A 16562-nucleotide genomic window follows, 5' to 3' on the forward strand; every position below is an offset into this window, starting at 1 on the left:
AACACTCACACAACACTCCAACAACACTCCCACACCACACAACACTCCAACAAAGCATGTGTGTTTAGTGAGTCCACCAGATCAGAGGCAGGGGATGACCAGGGATGTTCTCTTAAGTGCATGAATTGGAACATTTTACTGTCCTGCGAAGCATTCAAAATGTAACGAATACTTTTGGGTGTCAGGGAAAATGTTTAGAGTAAAAAGTACATTATTTTCTTCAGGAATGTAGTGAAGTAAAAGTTGACAATATGAATAGTTAAGTACAGATAGCACAAAAAACTACTTAAGTAGTACTTGTCTTTTTACTTAAGTACTTTATAAACAAAATAATTTTCAGTGGTGTAGTAGCTTGTCCATGAATTAAGTACAATTTATGAAAGTGGGTTCAAAAATGTAATTGTCTTGGTTTACATATTCAGAGGGATATCCCCAAAACATCAGATCTCTTACAATGCATTTACATTTGTCAGACGCTCTTATCCAGAGCGACGTGCAATCAGTGCATTCATCTTAAAATAGCTAGGTGAGGCAACTACATCAATCTTTGTAAGTACATTTTTCCTCAAGTTACTCAGCAAAGTTAGTGCTAATAGTAAATTACAATAGAAACCCTCAACCACAGACGCCCTCGAACTACAGAACACTTATCCCGATGTCTATTAACATACAAAAGGTGTAAATAGGACATGTGGGAAACAATGAGATGTTAGCAGTTTGAGGCAGCCTACCTCACACCATAGTGATGCACATCACCACAGAGACATTGTTTAATGCTTGGGGCTAATATAGGAGAGACATTTCACACAGGGACATTAACAGTTGAAGGTGTCCCTGAGAATGAGGGTCTTTAGAGGTGATGGTCCATCTAGTGTAGATGTTCATCCTTCTTGAGGGTGTCGACACACCTTGGCCCGACTGCGGAAGGAGACAATAGCAAGAACCATAGATACAAAAGACCGACGATCTATTTTGCAGTCCTTCAAAACACCTTTCCTAGACAGAATGTCTCTGCATAATCTAATGCACATGGAACTCATTATGTAGGGGTCTCTCATAAGTCATATTTGTGAAGACAGCTCTCCCTTCTGGTTGGTCCAGGTTCTGACTCCGGGTAAGCTACAGGTGTACAACAAGTGGGCGGTTCATAGTCTAGTGGTTAAGCGCATTGGGTTAATAACCGAATGGTCGCTGGTTCGTGCAGACTAGGTGAAACAGTCTGTGCCCTTGAGCAAGGCATTTAACGCTAATTGCTCCTGTAAGTCGCTCTGGATAAGGGCGTCTGCTAAATGTAAAAAGACTAACTGGTGCTTTTGACACACACCACTGATTACAATGCCAGCCGAGTTTCCCAGTTGGATAAATCATAATGCCAGAAAGTCTAGAAAACAAGCATGTACCACATTCTCAAATGTATTACTCGATTTAAACATTGTCTAAATATCAAACAGAAAATGGCCTAAAAACATTTCATTTTTGTGAAATTTAATTGAAAAACAATGGCAATAAAAAAAGCCTTCCAGTATTTCTTTGACAATTGCTCAACAATGGTTAAGCTTCAATGCTTTCAGACATTCAAAAATAAAATATGGTTCTCTCTACTGGTTAAATGCTGTGTCTTGGCTGCTTTACACTCGTGATCTACTCATAAAAAACAAAAACAAAACTCATCTAATTGTCTTCTATTAACCTCTTGTGCAAGGCATTCAAAGCCGTGTGCCAGAATCATTTAATATTTTAACCCCCAATGAGAATAAAAATAAAACACTTTTACATCTCCATAACCTAATATTGCGAGACGTGCATGTTTAAATTCACAAATTAGAATAAACAATTTCTTGCTTAGGTTTATATTATAACTATTACATTGATCTGTTGATTGGTCAAAACTACACAGCTTGACCTAAGAAACAATTCACCCAAATCATTTCATTCTTTTTAACTGTACATGCATCTCTGTAAAGTGTACAGTTCAACAGCTTCCTCTGCGGGGTTTTGGACAAACAACTCACGTTGACTCAAGAGAAAGTGGCTCTTGGTTCATGTAAATGCTATCATCCTCCATCAATGTTCTCTCATTCAAGGGGTGTATTTTGGGGAATATAACGTAGGCACATGAATATAACGTAAGAGCATTCAAGGCCTCTAGTCCACACAGGCCTTCCATGTGTCTAGCCTATCCACTGTCCTTCACCAGGCCTGAGGTGACCAGCACCTCCCCTCTTCAGTCTAGTAGCTGAACATCTGCTGTGTTGTGTTGGCCTGCTGTTGCTGTGCTGCCTGGGCTTGTCTAGCCTGCTCTGGGGTCTGGGTCTCAGAGTCCTGGGCGTCACCTGGAGCCCCCTCTGCCACAGGGGTGACCTGGACCCCCTCAGCCTGCGTGACAGGCCTCCAGGCCAGGGTGGGGGGCTCCAGGGGGTGGCCCATTGGGTTGACGAAGGTGGTAAGGTTGATAAAGTGGGCGACCGACTGTGGCCCAGTACTGGCACCGCCAGGCCCCACCGTCTCGGTCGTGAGCTCGGCGGGCCGGTTGTGGAGCATGGCGGAGCCGCTGACCGTGTCGAAGGTGACAGTGAGGATGGAGCTGTCCAGGGTGAGGGGTCGGTGGTCGCTGGCTGTCAGGTGGCCCACGGCTACAGGCTGCAGGCTGGTGAACTGGGCAGGTGCATGGGTGGTGATGGGGGTCACTGTGATGTTGGTCAGCCCCACTGAGCTGTTGGGGGAGGAGGCGGAGGACACGTTGGGGTCCGCCAGCACCACCACCTACAACAACAGCACCATCCACACTGGGTCAGATCATACACTACTAACAGTATGATAGACTCACACAATCTACAAACGATGTGGACAATATGGAAAACTTTAAAGCCAGGTGCAGTCAAAAACATGATTTTCCTGTGTTTTATATACACAGTGTACAAAACATAAGGAACACAGCTCTTCCCATGACACAGCTTTCACCTGGTCAGTATATGATCCCTTATTGATGTCACCTGTTTAATCCACTTCAAAATCAGTGTAGATGAAGGGGAGGAGACAGGTTTAAGAAGGAATATTAAGCCTCGAGACATGGATTGTGTGTGTGTGTGTGTGTGTGTGTGTGCCCTTCAGAGAGCGAATGGTTAAGACAAAAGATTTAAAGTGCCTTTGAACGGGATATGGTAGTAGGTGCCAGGCGCACTGGTTTGAGTGTGAAAAGAATTGAAACACACCTGTGTTTTCATGCTCAACAGTTTCCTGTGTGTGTATCAAGAATGGTCTGCCAACGAAAAGACATCCAAGTCAACTTGACAACTGTGGGAAGCATCCCTGTGAAACACTTTCAACACCTTGTAGTCTATGCCCTGACAAATTGAGGCTGTTAAGGGCAAAAGGGGGTGCAACTCAATTAGGAGGGTGTTCGTAATGTTTTGTACTCTGTATTACAGTGAGCAGTGATGTAAAGATGTAAAGAATCCAGTATATAAATAAGCGGCCTGTATAACAGTAGTAGATATTAGAATGAGCAATTTGAAGAATACAGTATATAATTACACAGTGGGAAAAACTGCATAAAGGAAACAGGAAGTGTTTTCTGAAAGTATTCAGACCGCTTGACTTTTTCCACTTTATTAGGTTACAGCCTTATTCTAATTATTATTTTTATTTTTTTTAAATACCCTTCAATCTACACACAAAACCCCATAATGACAAAGCAAAAACAAGTTTTTCTAATTTATATAAAATATCACAGACATAAGTATTCAGATGCTTTACTCAGTACTTTGTTGAAGCACTTTTGGCAGCAATTACAGCCTTGAGTCTACATGCCCTTCCATGGGGTAAATTAGTTAGACTTCTTGGGTATGACACCACAAGCTTGACACACCTGTATTTGGGCAGTTTCTCCCATTCTTCTCTGCAGATCCTCTCAAGCTCTGTCAGGTTGGATGGGAAGCATTTTCAGGTCTCTCCAGACATGTTCGATTCTGTTCAAGTCCGGGCTCTGGCTGGGCCACTCAAGGACATTCAGAGACTTGTCCCGAAGCCACTCCTGCATTGTCTTGGCTGTGTGCTTTGTCCTGTTGGAAGGCGAACCTTCACCCCAGTCTGAGGTCCTGAGCACTCTGGAGCAGGTGTTCATCAAGGATCTCTGTACGTTGCTCCCGTTCATCTTTTTCGCGATCCTGACTAGTCTCCCAGTCCCTGCCGCTGAAAGACACCCCCATAGCATGATGCTGCCACCACCATGCTTCACCGTAGGGATGGTGCCAGGTTTCCTCCAGACGTGATGCTTGGCATTCAGGCTAAAGAGTTCAATCTTGGTTTCATCAGACCAGAGAATCTTGTTTCTCATGGTCAGAGTCCTTTAGGTGCAATAGATGTACTATTGTAAAGTGGTTGTTCCACTGGATATCATAAGGTGAATGCACCAATTTGTAAGTCGCTCTGGATAAGAGCGTCTGCTAAATGACGTAAATGTAAAATGTCAATGTTTTGGCAAACTCCAAGCAGGCTGTCATGTGCCTTTTACTGAGGAGTATATAGAGCTCTGTCAGAGTGAACATCGGGTTCTTGGTCACCTCCCTGACCAAGGCCCTTCTCCCCCGATTGCTCAGTTTGGTCGGGCGGCCAGATCTTGGTGGTTCCAAACTTCTTCCATTTAAGAATGGTGGAGGCCACTGTGTTCTTGGGGACCTTCAATGCTGCATTATCTTTTTGGTACCCTTCCCCAGATCTGTGCCTCGGAGCTCTGCGGACTTGGCTTGTTTTTGCTTTGACAAGCACTGTCAACTGTGGGACCTTATACAAACAGGTGTGTGCCATTCCAAAATCATGTCCAATCAATTGAATTTACTACAGCTGGACTCCAAGTTGTAGAAACATCTCAAGGATGATCAAAATAAACAGGATTCACTGGAGCTCAATTTCGAGTGTCATAGCTATGGGTCTGAATACTTATTTAAATAAGGTAATTCTGGCTATTGTCTGTAGATTGCTTTTTTAAAATCCATTTTAGAATAAGGCTGTAACGTAACAAAATATGGAAAAAGTGAAAGAGTTTGAAAACTTTCCAAAGGCACTGTATATACATGGGACAGCAGCGTTGGCTGTGTGTGTGTGAGCGAGAGTGAATATGGGCATATGCATGTGTTTGAGTGTATAGATAAGTACAGGAGTCTGCTTGTGTATGAGGTGTGTGTTCTTAAGAATGCAATTTTCTTATTGGAATTTGGCCTTTAGGTACCCTCTCTAATGCCAGAGGTCACCATAAAGTAGGTCTTACTGGTATCTATGCCCTTGAGCCATAAAAATCAGCCATGGGTGTTCTTAAGCGATTAAGATGTTTCAAATGTATAGTCTATTCAACCCCAAGGTCTCAGCCTTGATTTAATGCTTTGGCACCGGGCACAGAAGGATGAAACAACAAACAGATAAGGCAAGAGTATTTAGGTCTGCCCTCCCATCTGTAAGGGGGAGAGATTTGCTGCGAATCGGTTTGAGTTTGTCAAGAACTGCAACGCTGTTGGGTTCAAGCTAAACAGTTTCCTGTGTGTAACAACAATGGTTCTCCACCCAAAGGACATCCAGCCAACTTGATAACTGTGGGAAGCATTGGAGTCAACATAGGCCAGCATCCCTGTGGAATGCTTTAGACATCTTGTAGTCCATGCCCCGAAAAATTGAGGCTGTTCTGAGGACAAAAGGGGGTGCAACTCAATATTAGGAAGGTGATCCTAATGTTTTGTACACTAAATGTTTTTCCACACGAAGTTGGAATAATACTGTGAAAATTATAAATCCCTTTTAGCGTAAGGGCTGTTTGAAAAGACCGCCTGAAATATCACCATGCCCTTCCATGGGGTAAATTAGTTAATAGACCAATAAGAGTTCCAAACCTCTCTGCCAATAACAGTACATTTTCAATTTTCCTCTCTAGTCAAACCACTCCCAGACAGTCCTAGCAAAATTGCTTTAGAAATTGCTCTTTGCTAAGAAGCCATTTCATTTAACATTTTAATTTAAAATAATAAGGTACTTAATTGTTACCCAGAAATGGATTTGATATTGAGATAAAAACAGCTGCATTGGACCTTTAAAAAACCCACTTATCCACAGCATTAATCAAGACATGTATAATGGACCCAATTGCAATAAATAGAATCTCTAACCTAATATAATTGCTAACATAGATGATCTGACAAATACATGACCCACCCACCTGCTGTATACTCTGCACAGCAGAGCTGGTCTCATCTCCCACTATGGTGGTGGTGTACTGTACTCCTTTGCCTGTGAAGTCAGCGTACTCATCAGAGTCTGACAGCTCCGGCTCCTCCAGCTGTTTCTGCTTCTTCCTGGGCGGCCGTGGGGTCCGCTGGGGCCTCTCCCCAGAAAGAGCCTCCTTCTCCAGGGTTAGAGTGGGCTGTGAGGGTGGTATGAGAACCAAGAGTATTAAAATAGTTCCATCTCTGCATATACTGTACTTAACTCACCACCATAGGCGCTGTATGGCACTTCCTACCTGCACAATGCTGATGCTTGACTCATCAATTGTTGAGTCTTCTTGGAGCTCGTCAAACTCATCTATTCTCACAGTGACCACCTGGGGTAGGAGGAGAGAGCACAAGTTTAAATAAAGCTGAGACTTCACTATCAATGAGAGGTGGGATAGGAAATTGTTTAAAATAGAGCTGGGCCTGGTCTGGAAAACATGACAGAAAATGTCAGTTTCAGCTGACACTAACAATTCCATTCAAGATGTGGTAGATCTCATGCATATAGTGTCCCAGCTCCCCTCGGGGTGTCTATATGGTTTAACCCCTACTGTCCCAGCTCCCCTCGGGGTGTCTATATGGTTTAACCCCTACTGTCCCAGCTCCCCTCGGGGTGTCTATATGGTTTAACCCCTACTGTCCCAGCTCCCCTCGGGGTGTCTATATGGTTTAACCCCTACTGTCCCAGCTCCCCTCGGGGTGTCTATATGGTTTAACCCCTACTGTCCCAGCTCCCCTCGGGGTGTCTATATGGTTTAACCCCTACTGTCCCAGCTCCCCTCGGGGTGTCTATATGGTTTAACCCCTACTGTCCCAGCTCCCCTCGGGGTGTCTATATGGTTTAACCCCTACTGTCCCAGCTCCCCTCGGGGTGTCTATATGGTTTAACCCCTACTGTCCCAGCTCCCCTCGGGGTGTCTATATGGTTTAACCCCTACTGTCCCAGCTCACCTCGGGGTGTTTGCGCCTCATGTGGCGGTTCATGGAGGCTCGGGTGGACACCTTGGTGCCACACATGTGACAGCTCTGGGCCTCCACCTTCTCATGGGTCAGCTGCACATGCTTCTGGAGCATGTATTCTGTCACATACTTCTTATCACACACCGCACACGACCACGTCTTCCCCACTGGGGAGCGAGACAAGAGAAATCTAATAACGGTTCTCAAACAGAAGGTATTGATGGAGTTGTCCAAACCGAAAACACACAATCGGAAAGGATGAGTATTGATCCAGGAACTTGCCTGTGTGAATGAGCTTGTGTGTCTCCATGGTGTTCCTCTCACTGAAGGTCTTCCCACACAACTCACACATGAAGTCCTTTATTCCTGCAGGAGTAGAAACGGTACATCGGTCAGTGTAAGCCTTAACCAAATAAGCCCTTTGTACCTTACATGCTTCTTTAGCTTTGTTGTATCTGTAAGATATGACAAATGTTCAGCCATGCATGTTAGCTTACAATGCCCAACCCATGTTTCTAAATGAAAGTGGCGTTTGTTCCGCCACTGCCTCTGGGTTGTTTTGAATAGTTGTTGCTGGGCCCATCTCACCCGTGTGTCTCTTGTAGTGTTTCAGCATGTTGACCTTCTGGGCAAACTTGCGATTGCACTCCTTACACTCGTACTCTTTGATGCCCTTATGCAGCTTCATATGGTGCCTCAGCGCATGCTTGGTCTTCATCCCTGCAGAAAACACATTGGCTTAAGTTTCTCCATCTTGGCCCTTGTGGATGCTTTTACCAAAAAAGTACATGCATACTTTGATCAGAACATTTCTCCAATTCATAGAGCCACATATTTCTTGCTATTACCATTCACGGTAAGTGCTTGGTAAAGGCAAAAACAGCAGTTGGAAAAGCCACCACCAATGTAGGTCAATTTGGTCTCAATTTCTAGTCTTATATGCAAAAACCTGTACCCCTAACTATTTCACTAAGACAGTTGTCATGGTGACAGCCTCACCTTTCCCACACTCAGCACATAGGAAGTCTCTGACGTTGTCATGGACCCTCAGGTGTTCCTTTAGCATGTCCTTCCTGGCAAACGACTTCCCACACTGGTCACATCCGTGGCTCTTCACCCCTGGGAGAACCACATTACAGAGACAGCAATAAAAAAAAAGTTGAATAAGCCCATAAAATCAGATATTCATCATGCCTTCAAGACAAATATTGGGTGGCTATCGTAGTGCCAAAATATGTGATTCATGTGTGTTGAAGAACAAAATGTAATGTGGTCCAGTATCCAGAAAGTATCTTGTTAGAGATGAAGGGTGCGGTTCATACCCGTGTGAATGACCTTGTGTCTCTCCAGGTTGCCGATGCTGTTGAAGATTCGGCCACACATTTCACAGGGGTGGATGTACCTTTGGAGCAAAATGAAAAGAGTAACAGACAGGGTTATTGTCTGGGTGCTAGTAACGAGCCAAGAAGGAGTGTACAACAGTGCGCCTGTTTTATGTCCTATATCTCTGTGTCCTGGTCCTCGTCTCTCCACCTGGCCCTCATACGTCCCTGTCCCTCATACCTCTGCACTGCAGGGTCTGGGAGCTGTTCTCTGTGGATGACCAGGTGGGCGTTGTAGGTGGCTTTCAGAGCGAAGCGCCGGTTACAGATGATGCAGCCATAACCCCTCTCTTTGTGCAGGTCCATAATGTGCTTCAGGTAGTCTCTGCCCTTGAAGAACGTCACCTAAAACAAAGACAGTAGATTCAAACAGAGGCCATGGAGAGTGCTTGTTTAACCACCACCGTGGTGCGAGTGTGTTTGCGTGACAGAATGTGTGTCGGGATACGGACATGCGTGAGAGGTGTGACTGACCTGACACTTCTTGCAGCTGTACTTGTGGGTCTCTTGTCCGTAGTCTTCATCCTCCTCATCAGTGTCGTCGCTGCTGTCCACTGAGATGCCAATCTTCCTGATGAACTCCTCCCTCTCCTGCTCGTCCATCAGGGCTATGTCCTGGAGTACACACACAGGAAGTTGAGCAATGACACCACTATGGACCTAGTGTCAATCTCTTTATTTCTCTTTCATGTTTGAGTGTGAATGAAATGTGTGGCTATGTATGAGTTCAAAAGAAGCATGAACTAAACATTTGATTGCAACATCCACATAATCTCTCTCACCTTAAAGTGCACGTGAATATGGTCCCTCAGGACGTCCACCCTGAAGAACTTGCGTCCGCAGATCTCACAGGTGTACTTCTTATCCCCGTGAGTCAGCAGATGCTTGTTCATGTTGCTCCTGCAGGAAAACACCTGGACACACACAGTCAGAGTAAATATCTTCTTTCAAGGCTTCTTTTTATTTTGACTCATTTGATCCAATGCCAAAATAAGTATATTTTCAGGTATCCGCGTCACAGCACCTTGCCACAGATGGGACATGCTGAAGGCTCCTTTCTGTATTTGGTCCCTTCCTCCCCATTGGCCTCCAGCTCTTCCCTCTTCAGGTGCTTTGGGTTTGCTGAGACATACAATAACAGTACAGCTGAGCTCTTAGAGAAGGCTGATTGATGCTTTGGGGTAGAACACATTTCAGGATCATGAGCCATGCACTTGTAAAAGTTGCAAGCTCTGCTGATATAAACTAATCAAGTACATCACACACTAGAACATACTTCAAACTTAGAGACCCACTGGGCAAAAAAATGGAATCAACGTTATTTCCACGTCATTTCAACAACAAAAACATCTATGTGATGACATTGAATCAATGTGGGAAAACTGATTGGATTTGCAAAAAGTCATCAACGTAAGGGAATTTCAGATTTTTTTCACCTAACTTTTAACCTTAATCCAATGACATGGTGAAATGTTTTGTTTATCTCATGGTGAATTCACGTTAGTTGTCAACAACCACATTTAAATCAAAACTAGATGTTGAACTGATGTCTGTGCCCAGCGGGGAGTATCACCAAAATACTCATCAATAAAGATGGATCATGTCCCCCTGGTCCCTCTGCCAGTACTGACCCACAGTATGTCTCTTCTGGTGGTCCTGCATGACGTCCTTGCGGTAGAACATCTTGCTGCAGATCTCACAGGCGTACAGCTTCTCTCCGTGCTTCTTCTTGTGCTTAGACAGGTTACTGTTGGTGGAGAAGAACCTCGAGCAGATCTCACACTGGAACGTCTTGTCATCTGCCACCACAGGACCAAGAACAAACAATCCGACTCGTCATTCAATGAAATAAATAATGGATAGGATACTGTGTCAAAGTCATCGAAAGGACAACAAAACCATACAGTACAACAAGCGATACAACAGTAAAGTAACATACAGAAGTATATGAAAGATGGGTAAAGATAGCGGACACCCAAACAAAACGGTCTGCAACTAAATGATGTTTTCTAATTCATGCTGCACTTACCTGTTCTACAGTTGTGGAACTCTAATGCGTTCTCCAGACGGAAGGCTTTGTCGCATGTGTTACATTTGTACCTGTACTCCACATCGGGCTGAGGGAGCGATGGGGACACAATGTACACTGAATCAAGGAGCTAGCCAGTGTAACACAGTGACTATCCTGAGCAAAAGCTGGAAAGGCCAAAATGTTGAGCAGTGATCTAGGTGCGCCTACCTCGTTTTTGCTGTGCTTGTATGAGATGTGCTGCTTCAAGCTCTCCTTGCGGCTGAACATCTTGTCACATTCATCACATTTAAAGAGCTTATCACCTAAAGAGAGCACAGACAAATAAAACATATGCACTTGTGCGTGTCTGTATGACATGATTAGTAAACACCGTGATCTCCACATACACCGCTCTTCAGAGAGAAGAGATGGAATTAGTCTTACTGAATTGTTCCTGCCAAAAAAAAAAAGGGGACAAGAAACAGAGGGGGGGAGAGGAGAGAGCATTACCGTGGGAGCGGATGTGCCTGTTGAGGTTGCTGCTGTTCTGGAAGACCTTGTTACAGAGGGTGCACTTGTACAGCCTCTTATGGTCTCCTCCCTGCCTCAGGAACCTCTTCCTCGACCCAGGCCTGAGGAAGAGGGAACAAGGACAAGAGAGAGGGGAGGGAGTAAGAGAGAGGAGAGGACAGAGTAGAGAGAGTGAGAGCATGCCTGGTATCTTTCCAAGTCTATGGAAAAACTGATTGATTGATGTTGATTGTACTTCAAAAGGAAATATGTGTACTGTAAATAAAGCATGCAACTGAAAGGTGAACTGTAGTTGAAGGATAGCAATGGAAAATGATGACTCTACTAAGAGGCATTTATTTTGGCTCAGTCAGTCATAACATAGCGGAGAGGGTGTTGATCCTTACATCCCAGCTGAGAGCAGAGTGCGGGTCACCCTAGGCATGGTGACAGCCACCCCATCAGGGCCGATCTCCAGGTCATTGCCATCCAGCATGGCCTCTCTGTCTGCAGGGACCGTGTTGGGGGGTGTCTCTGCTGGCTCCAAACAGGCTGCAACTAGAAGCAGGAAGGTATGAATAAAAATCACATTTGAGGAGAGAATGTGGTGGAAACAGAACAGTGCATGTGATGGGGTAGTCAATAATGTAACAACAAACAAAGAAAAATGCATGAAATGTATGCATTCACTACTGTAAGTCGCTCTGGATAAGAGCGTCTGCTAAATGACTAAAATGTAAATGTAAACATAAGAGGAGGAATCTGTCTCACTTTTCTTCTTTGCTGCTATAGTTGCAGTGCTAGGTTTCCGTCCTCCTTTGGCCCTCTTCCCCGGCCTGCCCAGCCTTCTTTTGGGAGCTGGCAGAGGAGGAGCAGGGATGGGCTCAGCACTGGAGCCGTCGTCAGGGGTTACCAGTTGTGCTTCCTCCAGCTGCTGGGACTGGTCGTCAGGGGGCGGGGCTACATCTTTCACTTCCTGCAGGTGGCTCAGCAGGTGGTCTGGGAAGACGACAGATGGAAGGATGGGGTTATTGAGCTTTTCATGTAAATACAGAAGAACACCTCGTCCTCTTCACTACTGTCCTGATTAATACGAGCAATTCAGCCGCCTGTCTTCAGCCAGCTCTGAAGCCCTCAACCATCATGCCTACCTTCTATGTAATGCAAGTGCTAGTGTTCATGAGGAGGAACTTTGTTTCCTGGCTCCAGCAGCAGTGCTGCTACTCCAGTTTCAACTGTTCTGCCTGTGGCTATGAAACCCTGACCTTTTCACCGGACGTGCTACCTGTCCCAGACCTGCTGTTTTCAACTCTCTAGAGACAGCAGGAGCGGTAGAGATACTCTGAATGATCGGCTATGAAAGGCCAACTGACATTTACTCCTGAGATGCTGACCTGTTGCACCCTCTACAACCACTGTGATTATTGTTATTTGACCCTGCTGGTCATCTATGAACATTTGAACATCTTGGCCATGTTCTGCTATAATCTCCACCCGGCACAGCCAGAAGAGGACTGGCCACCCCTTATAGCCTGGTTCCTCTCTAGGTTTCTTCATAGGTTCTGGCCTTTCTAGGGAGTTTTTCCTAGCCACCGTGCTTCTACACCTGCATTGCTTGCTGTTTGGGGGTTTAGGATGGGTTTCTGTACAGCACTTTTTGACTTCAGCTGATGTAAGAAGGGCTTTATAAATAAATTGGATTGATTATAACAGTATGAAACCATCTACTTCTCCTTCCCTGTCTTTCTATGGTTAGTCTTGGTGGTGTGGAGGTCACTCACCAGTCAAGAGCTCTGGCTCCATGAACACAGCCCTTGCCTACTGAACACAAAGCATGGTTTGGGTCAACCCAGCAAGATAGGGCATGTAGGGCCATGTGGTGGTCTCTCTAAAACATACTTACTGTCCACTATAGCTGAAGGAAACGCTGTGGCCGTTGTTCATTTCTGAAATGTATTGTGATCATATCATTCATATGAACGATATGGGTAGTTATTCCTCAAATGTTAAGGGGCTGAATAATATCTGGCTGAACTGTTACTGTAACAGAAAGGGATCATTATTCACTTGTTGACAGCAGAGGTCTTTCATCTAACAGTGGTTTCATGAGAAGGTGTTGATGTACGCCCAGAAAGTATTTGTGGCATCTCTGGGAGTGAGCTCACCTGCATCATTCTCTCCAACCACTAGGGCCTGTGACACTCCAGCTTTACTCAAAGCCTCCTCTGGCATGGTAGAATCCACAACTGAGAGATAAGGGAGGAACAACAGCAGGACAACACGGTCACATATTTCATACTGATTATGCGCTTAGCAATAGAACCCTTAGTTGATCTGCGTTAACAGCAGGGTTCAAGCTACAGTACACCAGTTTGCATCTCAGGGGACAATAATGCTGAATCCAGTCTCCCAGTGGGGCTCCATACCTGCTGGAGGTGGATGGACTGGGGACTTCAGCATGGGCCTCTCCATCTTCTTGGCATAGAAGGCCCCATACCAAACCCTCAGCTCAGACCCTGGCAGCACATCCTGGGGAAAAGACAGAGGGTTACCTTATGAGAGAGTAGGGAACCATCGGTGTCTCCTGGAAGAGATCTCTCTCCCATTTGTTCACCACCTAGTATGTAGTGTGTATGGCCATGGACACTAAATAGTATACTAGTGTGGATATCGGGACATATCAAATAAAGAATGACCAAAACTGTTCTCAGTTGCTTTGTTTGGGGGAGTTGGTATATGATACCTGGGAGGTGTTGAAGTAGACCTCATCGTCCTGCTGGTAAGCGGTCAGGTTCTGGTGCTGATAGTCAGTGGCGGGCCGAACCAGCATCATCCAATTACAGTCATCCTCATTGGCTGAGTCAAAACAGACTACCAGGCCATCTCTCTGGAAGATCTGTCCAGGTCACAAACAAAACAAAAGAACACAGAGAGTGGGATTTTAACACCATCGCAAAGAACACAAACATCTTTCTCCATAATAACAGCAGTCTAAGTTGAGAACGCACCTTCAGAGGGAACAGGCCTTCTTTGTCCAGGTGGGATATTCTCCTAGCCTCGAAGGGACCAAACCTGGTCCTCTTGACCAGACGTCGGAGGACAAACACTCCCTCCTTCCCATCTGGTACCTGTCTGATCTCCAGACTCTCCGGCAGAGAGGACCTGACCCATGACAAACAATACAACATCTATCAATACATAGCCTCCTCCACTTCTGTTCCTCCAATATCAGGCTCAAGATTTGCTGCTTTAAATACACAATTTGTAAGATTAACAGCTAAACTGGAACCCCACTCAACACCAGTGTAAGTAACCCTCACTGGGTAGCTTGCACGGTGGACTTTTACTCACCGTGCTCTGCTGAGAACGAATGAGTCCTGTACAGTCACCACTGGACCCAGCTCTGGACACTCAGAGTCATGATACTGCCCACAGTCCTCACACCCTGACGGGTACCATCAAAAAGTCACATATCAGATACCACATACTCTGATGTCCAAATAGGCACAGGCATGCAACGTGAAATACACACACATGCTGGTGTAGTGCTAGATACACACCACACGCACTCATGGACACACACACACATAGGGAGAGAGATACAATCGTAAATCAATGTGCACTATGCCTATATGTACATAGCTACCTCAATTACCTTGTACCCCTGCACATTGACGTGGTACTGGTACTCCCTGTATATAGCCATGATATTCTTTAACTTATTGTTATCACTGTTTACTTATTCCTCTGTCACCATTTCAATATTACATTTTTTTTATCTTTATATTGCATTGTTGGACAAGATCCGGCAAGTAAGTCTATACCTGTTGTTTACGATGCGTGTGACAAATAAAATCTGATGCCATTTCAAGGGTATTGAAGTTTTCAGTATACTCACAGATAAACTCATCTGGTTGCTCCGTCATCGTGACAATCTGCACATTCAAGAAAGGGATGTTGTTACAAATCTTCGTAACGTGTGTAATTGTGTATGATTTGCTTTATCTAAATCATAACGTTTAAAGGTGATATCAGCAGTTGATGCATCCATTTCTGGACTTTACATTAATAATGTATACTGCATTGATTCCTGAAGGCTATAACTTTAGTTCAGTGCACGTGTCAAACTCATTCCACGGAGGGCCGAGTGTCTGCGGAGGTTTCGATCCTTCCTTGGACTTGATTGATGAATTAATGTCACTGATTAGAAAGGAACTCCCCTCACCTGGTTGTCTTGGTCTTAATTGAAAGGAAAAACCTGAACCCCAGACACGAGGCCCTCCGTGGAATGAGTTTGACTTCCCTGGTTTAGCGTAACTTTCCACCAGAACCCTAAATATACAAGTTTGTTTTACTCCAATGTTTGTAAACATTGTACATGTTGGGCATAAACAACACTGTATAGCCTCAATATATGCTTAATACTATTATTTTGATATATTGGATGGTCAGGCCTTGCATTAATAGCTCAATGAAATTCAGAGTGGTTACATTTGTCCAGGCCCATCCCTCAGCTTTTTACGAATAGAGGTGGAGTTGCCGCTTTATTTACAAGCTACATTATTACTTAAGACATTATTACTTCATGATCATAGACAATGTATTTCTGTTGCCACTGGTGGTTGTAACGTAAATAGATTAAAAAAAAAATGCCAAATGGGTTCGTCAAATTAATGAATACTGAAGAATGTGTGCAATCCTCTGAAGCAGTTCAAAATAGTGGCAAATGTGAGGCCTACACTTCTTGACTAATGTGGATAACTCAACCTGGAGCTATATTCTGGTCAAAAACAGCGGTGTGGTAAATGTATGGGGACCTCAATAAAGCAAAGGCCATTCTTCTCCAGTATGCAAAATTACACTGTGCATCCCACGCTAATCACAATACAGCAGTGGAGTAGCTACATATTAATAAAGACGATCCAGTAAAGAACGGGATCCAGGATTTTAACAGATTCCAAACTCTAGCCGGGTTTTAACTCCGATCTCAGCCTACTCCGTCTTCTGCAGTCATGCAAATGTAACAAAGAACAATCGGCATGGCGGATGGAATGGAGACGCAAACTCCATCTGGAGCCAGTTAATTTCAATGTCAGAACGGCGTTATACTGGACTCTCCGCGAGATTCCGTGTGCACCTCGCAAACTAAAAATATATATTTCTGCACGATGGCACAATTATTGTTTCTTCAAACTGCAGAAGTTAGAAATAAACATGTTACCTGTTTTCCAAACGACTACACATTTATTGAATCCTGACTCCGGGTTGCAATCCGCTCCAAGAAACCGCGCAGGACCGGAAATGCAGTGAAGTGCAGCCTGGGTTTCGTAGTTTTCTTCAATCGCTCGAGTTATCAATTGATTGCCAATAAACATAGCTACGTTTTCAAAATATCTAATTCATGACTCGATTTCTTTACACAATTAACGCACATCTTTGAAT

General features: G+C 44.6%; 1 protein-coding gene across 1 annotated transcript; it reads right to left on the reverse strand.

Moving 5' to 3' along the window:
• Positions 1–286: 286 nt before the first annotated feature.
• Positions 287–16423, reverse strand: LOC106567952 (PR domain zinc finger protein 15). Its single transcript, XM_014137870.2, has 25 exons — positions 16342–16423; positions 15019–15055; positions 14472–14565; positions 14129–14282; positions 13864–14016; positions 13547–13649; positions 13286–13366; positions 11892–12119; positions 11528–11678; positions 11121–11242; positions 10839–10933; positions 10629–10716; positions 10231–10398; positions 9624–9721; positions 9382–9513; positions 9074–9214; positions 8781–8944; positions 8540–8619; positions 8217–8336; positions 7806–7937; positions 7500–7583; positions 7209–7384; positions 6506–6586; positions 6203–6406; positions 287–2763 (listed from the first exon to the last, which is right to left on the reverse strand). Exons 2-25 carry the CDS (start codon positions 15044–15046, stop codon positions 2230–2232), a joined length of 3411 nt encoding a protein of 1136 aa, XP_013993345.2. The 5' UTR covers positions 15047–15055; positions 16342–16423; the 3' UTR covers positions 287–2229.
• Between the last annotated feature and the right edge of the window lie 139 nt (positions 16424–16562).

Source organism: Salmo salar, chromosome ssa13, assembly GCF_905237065.1.
Source record: "Salmo salar chromosome ssa13, Ssal_v3.1, whole genome shotgun sequence".
Lineage (NCBI taxonomy): Eukaryota > Metazoa > Chordata > Actinopteri > Salmoniformes > Salmonidae > Salmo > Salmo salar.

Excerpts from the sequence above, each read along its gene's own strand:
- LOC106567952 (XM_014137870.2), bottom strand. The coding sequence starts at position 15,046 with ATGACGGAGCAACCAGATGAGTTTATCT. Across the intron at positions 12,120-13,285 it reads GGTTGGAGAGAATGATGCAG|ACCACCTGCTGAGCCACCTG; the intron begins GTGAGCTCACTC and ends TCGTCTTCCCAG. Across the intron at positions 8,337-8,539 it reads ACACAAGGTCATTCACACGG|GGGTGAAGAGCCACGGATGT; the intron begins GTATGAACCGCA and ends TGGTTCTCCCAG.